This window comes from Xyrauchen texanus, chromosome 18 (assembly GCF_025860055.1).
Source record: "Xyrauchen texanus isolate HMW12.3.18 chromosome 18, RBS_HiC_50CHRs, whole genome shotgun sequence".
Classification (NCBI taxonomy): Eukaryota; Metazoa; Chordata; class Actinopteri; order Cypriniformes; family Catostomidae; genus Xyrauchen; species Xyrauchen texanus.
Window position 1 is genome coordinate 41801520 of NC_068293.1, and position 8644 is coordinate 41810163.

Genomic DNA, 8644 nt, shown 5'->3' on the forward strand with positions numbered 1-8644 from the left:
TTATCAGTGGCTGTGGAAGAAGGCCTGTCCTGGAGGGTAATGTCCTCTTACACAACACAGACTAGATTCTGACAGTTATGTGCAAATTGTTACAGTTGTGAATATGTTAGTAGTATTGTGTAATATGTATGTTTTTTCTTGTTCTCCAGAGGAAAAGCTATCACAGACTGAGTTCACACGGTAGTCCATCTACATCTCTGAGCTCCATGTGTAACTTAGGTACACACACACACACACACACATGCATGCACACACATGCACACATCTTTGAGGAAGTTACTTTAAGAACAGTAGCTTGTCAAACTATAAGCTACTTGTAATATAAAGCAGTTACTACAGTCAAACTACTCTTTGAAGTACAGTAGTTAGCTACATTCCAAGCTATAGTACTAACAAGAAGTAACTAACTACTATATATTGCAGTTATATAGAGGGGCAATGTCTATTTAAATATATTGATCAGATGATATAATCTTTATCATTGATTATATTTATCTGGCATGAACAATGCAAATCTCATTTAGAGTGACAGTATTAAACTTGAATAGATAAATGTGCACTAAATAAAACTAATAAACCTAAAAACACTCAAATGTAAATAACTGAGTCATAAAATAGGAGCATTTCCTGCAGAATTTCACTAGAAAACAAGATGTAATTGTGCAGGGACTGGTTGTAAAGATTTGAACTAGTTACTCCACAACACTTCTGCCAACACTGTTCAATTATCCTGTCATTCCATTCAATCCTCCCTCTTTCTTTTTATATTTTTATTGCAACATAAATGATGAATCATATACAATATTAATTTTTGACAGACATTACAGAAGAGACAAACAAGAAGAAAAAATTGTGTCCTGTATGCAAAGTTGAAAGAGGAAACGAAGAAAGTAAAATAATACATTTATTATTAATAAATTATTCTCAATTTATTTATAAAGGAGATTGTTATCATTATTATCATCAACATCATCTTAGTATTTGGATAAAGGGAAAAGAATAACAGAGGGAGTTGTTGTGGGAACTCATTTGAAAGTGCAAATAATATCAAGAATAAGGAAATAATAAAAAAAAAGGAAAATAAATAAGCAAACAAAAATGAGGGTTGGGGGGAGAAAATGCAGGAAGTTCATTTATTGATTATTATGTGTTAATGTTTAGAAAGGAAGCAATGGGGCTAAATAGTTGTTTAAATCTGTGTAAGTTGTGTTTTAATACTGCTACCTGTTTGTTATTTGTTCTATCTCTTTGAAAATGTGATTTTCTTCTCTAGCGTTCCATGTGGCTCAGCCATGGTTTCACAGCAAACTATCTCGAGATGAAGCTCAGAAATTAATCAGTCAACAAGGCCTCATCGATGGGTACGTTCATTTAAAACTGAAATAATGCATGTGAAAGAACTCAACAGCTGGGCGAGATAACTTTCCCCAGGTGTCCATCCTGGCCTCGCTCCACATCATCGTTGCTCGGCCCTGCCCAGCTCGCCACATACCCCCATCGCCCGACTCAGGAGTGGCTTCTCCGCCTCTTGGCGAACCTCTCCAGTACCACCAGATAATGTATCCTAGGCGTTGCATTCTTGACCCAGCGGCGAGTTTTCCTGGACAGCGTGGTCCTCCTCCAAATTCCTGGGTTTCGGCACCACTGTGAAAGACCTTTGGTCGTTCAGGGAGAAGGAAGTGGGAGACGAGTGCACATCCAAACTAATGACATTTATTTTGACACAGCTTTATTGCATCTCTATCTCTCTGTGTCTCTCTCTCGACTGCAGCTTTGTTTGTTGATTTATCCCTTACACGCTAACACCGCAATCATCAAGAGCTGGGCGAGGTGTCCCCCAGGTGTCCATCCCGGCCTCGCTCCACACCGTCGTCGCTAGGCCCCGCCCCACCCCGCTCGTCACAATGCAGTTTATGTTGATTCATTTTTCTTTTGTCTCAAGAGCCCAGCTGAGAAGCTGCATGTGTGTTGGCTGCTGCCGTTGATCTGATTATATTGTAGAGCCTTGAGTTTGTGTGCGTGTGAAGCTGTACCATTGCACTGTAAATCAAACAAGATTTGAGTTGATTAAAAGACATTCTTGTGTTGGAATCGCCGTCTCCCGCTTCCTCCTTTTGATCCAAATACAAACATGTGTTATATTGGTGCCGAAACCCGGGATATGAAAGAAGGTATGCCGCTATGGAGTCATCTTTGCCACTGGAGAAAGTGTTCTGATCCTTCGCCGGCATCCACCAGGCTCAACTGTATCTACGGGCGGAGCAGCAACAATGCTTTGAGGCGCTCCTTCGAAGGCCAAGAATAGGACCGACCAGCACTGCAGGCTTGGTACACCAGCAGCAGCAAATGGCCTTCTCCACGCCATTTCACTTACACCAATTTGTGACCCTTCAGTTACATTTACATTTATGCATTTGGCAGACGCTTTTATCCAAAGCGACTTACAGTGCACTTATTACAGGGACAATCTCCCCAGAGCAACCTGGAGTTAAGTGCCTTGCTCAAGGGCCCAACAGTGGCATCTTGGTGGTGCTGGGGCTTGAACCCCTGACCTTCTGGTCAGTAACCCTGAGCCTCAACCACTGAGCCACCACTGCCCCAGTTCAGTTTGTTTGGGGCCCTAGCTACGTTTTAGCGTCCTCAGACCGCAAGCTGTGTATGCCGCTGCTTATTTGGATGATATCATTACTTAATGACTGGCAATGGCATATGCAGCATCTGAGGGTGGTTCTGAGGTCAATGCGACGAGCGGGGTTCACAGCAACCCGAAGATGTGCGCAATTGGACAGGTGGAGGTACGATATCTGGGGTTCCACTTGGGTCATGAGGAGGTGCGACCCCAAATTGATAAAACTACAGCGCTCATCACCTGCCCGAGACCCAAGACCAAAAAGGAGGTGAGACAATTTCTGGGGCTGGCCGGCTACTGTCGAAGGTTTGTGCCTAATTTTTCCGATGTCACCAGCCCGCTGACTGATCTCACTAAAAAAGGAGCCCCAGACCCGGTCCAGTGAACGGGAGTCATGCCAACAAGCTTTAACGCAGGTAAAAGCTACACCTTGTGGCGGGTCGCTTCTGCATTGCCCTGATTTCTCTTTCCCTTGTGTTTTACAGCCTGAAGCATCGGACAAAGTCCTGGGTGCTGTTCTTTCCCATTTGTGGAGGGGAGGAGTGCCCAGTGTTGTACATTAGTTGAAAGCTCTCTATGAGAGAGACGAAGTAGAGCACCATAGAGAATGAGTGTTTGGCCATGAAGTGGGTGGTCCTCACTCTTCACTACTATTTGTTGGGATGAGCATTCACCCTCTGTTCAGACCACACCTGCTCCAATGGCTCCACCACATGAAAGATGCCAATGCCCGGATCACCCGTTGGTATCTGGCACTACAGCCATTTAAGTTTGAGGTGGTAGACAGACCAGGGACATAGATGGCTTTCATGGACTTCCTCTCCAGAAAGGGGGGTGGGGGGCAGTCTAGATGGTTCCCCCGGCCTGAGTCAGGCGGTGGGGATATGTGGAGGGGAAGGCGTGGTCGAGCGCCCGTCTGGGGAGAGAGAAAGTGGTATGGACAGCCACCTGAGATGAGTTGTGATTAATTACCATTTCCATGTTCACATTGAGAGTCGGGGGAGATAAAAGATGGCACAGTCCACCGAAAGAGGGAGAGAGAGCAGAGCTGAGAATCTGCATGTGTGTTGGCTGCTGCCGTTGATCTTTTATATTGTAGAGCCTTGAGTTTGTGTGCGTGTGAAACTGTACCATTGCACTGTAAAATTTGTATATACACACACACACACACACACACACACACACACACACACACACACACACTGTGTTTTTACCTTAAACTCAACACAAAATGTTGATTGAGTTTTGCTTAATACATGGGAAAAAGTAAAAAAACTTTTTCTAGAAACCTCAACAAAAATATTGCATTGGACAATTTTGCATTGAATGTGTTTCTATCTTCCCAGGGTTTTTCTTGTAAGGGACAGTCAAAGTAACCCGAGGACATTTGTTCTGTCACTTTGCCACATGCAGAAAATCAAACACTTTCAAATCGTACCAGTAAGTATGAACCATCCAAACTGAACTGTTATTGAGTAACAATGTTATTCATTTGGACATCTATCTGATCTGTGATCTGAATCTGTTTACCTTGTCAGGTCGACGATAACGGTGAGCTCTTCTACAGTCTGGACGATGGGCACACACGGTTTACTGACCTGCTGCAACTAGTGGAGTTTTACCAGGTAAACAGAGGCATTCTGCCCTGCAAGCTGAGACATCACTGTGCCCGAATCACCCTCTGAACCACAGCACGCCCTAGTGGCTCCTACAGGTCACTGCAATGCACTTGAGCGTCTGTAACACACAGAGCATATTTTGGACATCTGATCGTGCCTTGGACAGGAAACCAGTAAAGTTAAGCTGACCACATTAAGGCCTGAACCTATAGACTTCAGCTGTGGATTTTTGCTAATATACAGACGATTGAAAGACTGAAAGACTGGTGCTGTCCATAGGATGTGGTTCGATTCTTGCGTTACTGAAGAGAGGTTTGAAGGCCCTAATATTCACGGAGGGCGAAATGTTTTGTGGTGCAAACCCACTTTAATGTAGAATGGAATGTACAACGTAGATTTTGCAGCTACTATATCCTGGTACAAACTCTCTCTTTGTGGACGAATCGGAACCACCTCATTAAGCCATCAATCAAAGCTAATTTTTTTAATGGCAGACTGTGCGGGTTTCTGTACGGCACTCGAAAAGACATGGTCTAGCCATAATCTGAACTCAAAATAAGCTAAAACTGTTGCTGTTCCGTTTTTGTGTTTACGGGGTGAAAATGTTTCTTGTATTCTTTGTATTCTTTCAATCATGTGTCCAAAAAATTCAGGTATTTTGTAAACAACACAAGACTGTTTGTTATAAGAAATGTTCGCTTGCCGAAGAGAATCTACGTCTGCGCATACTGTAGATGTCGATATTCGTGGGCGAAAAGTCATTCAACGCACAAACGACCACTTGCAGCCTGATATCATGAAAATTACGTAACTGTGGCGGCATTTTTCCGAAATGATTTTTACGCGGTTCTTTACACGTATCGCAGCAGTTCTGAGGTGAAATGTCCACTGTGTGGTGCTAAAAGCGAGTTACATTATCTCCAAATTACAAAATGAACTCCCTACCCTAAACCTTAAACTTAAACCTATGCAACTGCAATTGCTAATGAAACCACGTCATTTTGTGATGCTTCTGTAACACTTTCGGCTCACGTGTCAACTCACATGTTCTTCAGGACTCGTACCCCGCTCCTTTACAAGTGCAAGTGCAACGCTCTATCATTTGAGCTACCGTGCGATTTGATCACACTCGAACAAGCTTGTAAATGTAGTTGATTATGTAATACAAACGTTAAAATGAGTCACACACTTTAGTAATAGTGTTTAGATGTCATTAGGGCGAAAAGTGTTTATGAACTGATAATCTGCCGCTTTTCACGTGATTAGTGTGAAAGTGAATCAAAGTCAGCGTTATTTATCGCATCTAGTGTTCATTTCACCAGGAAACTACTGCGATGCGTTCAACGAGCCATGCAAAAATCGTTGCAAAAGTGTAGCTGTAGTAATGTGGTTCTATAAGACCAGGTTAAATACTTGACATGAGCCTTTGCTGTACCACACTGTGGAATGTATCTTGTTCTCCCAATGACATCAACATGCATGCTCCTGCGATGAAAAATCGTGTCACTTATTAATGATTGCGCAATCGCTGTACATTTAATCTATAGACACAAGGCAGAATTCTGTGAAAACAGTGTTGCACACCTGAATTGTTTTGTTTTTAGTAGTGCAATGATCAGAACTGTTGCTAATATGTGCTGCAAGGGCAGTTCAGGATACACACATGCATAGTTGATGTGAAAATAATAACCAATGTTCTTTATTGAATAGCCAATGTAACGGCACAATAACATAGAAATACACTAAAGCATTTATAGAACAAATGAATAAAACTCTTCTGCATTAAGACACTTACCATGAATAGGGTGCATTATGGTGTCCCATTTCTATTTTTAAAGCATAAGGCACAAACTCAAATTTTATTTTTTATTTTTAAATTTTTTTTTTTGTGTGTGAGAACTGTTAGATATGAAAAACAGAGGGATTATTATCACACCCCACAAATTTTACACAAATGCAATGCAAAATGCAATCCAAGATTTATTCAAATATTTTATTTATTTTATTGGAAATATTATTTTGTTATTTTGTTTCTTTAATTTATGGGAAATATTTTTGAATTTGTTACCTATAAACCAACATTTTGGCCCCAAAAGTAAGTATTTTAAAACAACAAATAGCTTCATTTTAAAGCATTTCATACTCTTATTTTGTACCTTATCTGTGGAAAGTGCCCAATGAGAAATGCACATTTATCATCCAGTCATCCAAATGAGTCACAATGTGTTTCTGTTGAAAAGCAAGAAACGTTTCTGTTTTCAGAGGACTCTTATCTTTGTATATTTCTTGTAGAATGACTAAAATGTACACGATATCATCAGAGTGTTTTACAGCTGTGTATTAAAACAAAAAAGAGATGCAAAAAGCATAAAAACGTTCAAATAGCCAAGGTCATAATTGCACTGTAGTTGTAACACTGGTAACTTTGGTGATGCTCATCAAGTATAATGAGATTTCTTTTTCTCTGACTGTTTTATTTGATTTTTTAAATGAAATGTAGTTCTGTTATTGCTGTCATATCCTCTCTAGTCAGACGTTACCCATATTTTTCCACAGCTGTCTGAATGTCGGAGTGTATGTGAACCACATGATTATGATTACATAATCTATGCTATATAAAACTTGCTCTCTCTCCACACATATCTACATCCTTTCCACTCTGTATACTATACAGGTCAACCTCATAAAAACAGAACGTGTCCTGGTAATATTTCACCCAGAAATTGCATTAGAAATGATATTTTACTTAAAGCCAATTTAAGGTAATAATTGTATTACCTGTTATCCTCGTTACCATAATGCAATTAATCTCATTTCTGTAATTTGAAAAATAATGATATATTTTTTATATAAAAACGTTGTGAAGTATTTTTGTACTGCCTTAATTTTGAAACCAAAAACTGTATTACTAAAGTGATAATCTAATGGAATTCAATATTGAGAATAATGAGATTTACAAATAAAATAAAATTAAAAAAAATAAAATAAATGTGCTTAAAATGTGCATGAAAATTACGTCTAACAAAGGGACTGAACTCAAAATTAAGGCTTAGATTTCCTTACGTAAAATATAATTTATTGCTATTTTCTTTTGATATTGGGGTGAAATATGACCTGAACATGTTTTTGGCAGGTTTAATGAGATTCACCCATACTGATGGTTTAATACACTAGAGGAGTTTCTGATCAGGTGACGCATCCATAGTTACATTTCATACATATCTACTTCAGATAGTACAATCAAAAGCCCACATCTGATCAAATGACTTACATTATCCTGAATATGAGACTGTTTAATGTCAGTTCCGTATTACTTTCACTGCAATTTTCATCCTCATTTTTTCTTACTGAACATGAATTATTATTTATTTATTTTTTTACTTTGGTACTCACACTCTCCATTTATTTCCTGTATGTTTAATGACGCTGACAGAAAATAAACTTGAAGTACCTTGTTCCATCCAAAAATAACCTCATAATTTTTTATTATTGTTTTTTTTTTTTTGTATAAGCTTAGTGTCATTTATCCAAGCCTGTTTTAATGCGAAAGAACTGTGTTGTCAAATACAACATAATCGTCTGTGTGATGCAACAAAGCCACCATGGACATAATGAAAATAATAATAATAATAATAGTGATGATGATGAATGAATCAATCAACTTTGAAAGAAATTATTGATATGGTATACCTTTAAAAATAAAAAAAAGCATCATACATCAGTGTATTGGAAAACCTGCAATACACATCTTTGGCCACCAGATGGCAGTAAATGATCGTTTAATCTGTTCTACGGACGCCAAAGAAGTCACATGTGAAGTTAGTCTTCAAATTATTCTATGGGTTATCTTCGCCTTAAAATGGTGGAAAGAGAGAATTTATGAAATTATAATTTTTCATAAATAAATAAATTATAAAGACCTTTAGTAATAAGATATATAACCTGCTAGTGAGCAAGAATGGGCAGAAAATATTGTATAGTTACATGCCAGTAGCCTACAGTACAACTGCACCATGCACCATGCGAAAATATCTTCAAGCCCATGTACCATTCATATGACATAACACATTTCTAGTTGTGGAAAGAGTACTGAAAATATTTACTTAACATAAAGATTTGCTACTGAAGAAATAGTCAACTTGAGCACAAGAAGTACTGAGAAATAAAATATGACTCAATTAACAGTAAGTTTGCATAAAAAAAACTACTCAAGTAATTTACTAATTATTTTATGAAAATGATATTATATTTAGTACACTAACTTTAAGATTTAGAACACAAAGTCATTTTAGTTTTTTAAAGAAATTGATGCTTCTGTTCACCAAGGATGCATTAAATTGATCAGAAATACTGCCAAGTCAGTTTTCATCAGTCTTTACTCCGGTCCATTAAGAAT

At 38.8% G+C, this 8644-nt stretch overlaps 1 protein-coding gene across 3 annotated transcripts in view; it reads left to right on the forward strand.

The window, feature by feature from the left end:
• The window catches only part of LOC127659355 (growth factor receptor-bound protein 14-like), an 85676-nt gene extending 77970 nt beyond the window's left edge, over positions 1-7706 (forward strand). For all 3 annotated transcript variants that reach the window (XM_052149138.1, XM_052149136.1, XM_052149139.1), the window contains 5 exons: positions 1-36; positions 150-219; positions 1274-1361; positions 3976-4069; positions 4168-7706. The exon at positions 1-36 is cut by the window's left edge and continues 81 nt beyond it. In XM_052149138.1, coding sequence (XP_052005098.1) covers positions 1-36; positions 150-219; positions 1274-1361; positions 3976-4069; positions 4168-4314 — 435 coding nt within the window. In that variant the 3' untranslated portion in view covers positions 4315-7706. The remainder of the gene's footprint in view (positions 37-149; positions 220-1273; positions 1362-3975; positions 4070-4167) is intronic.
• Positions 7707-8644: the final 938 nt, after the last annotated feature.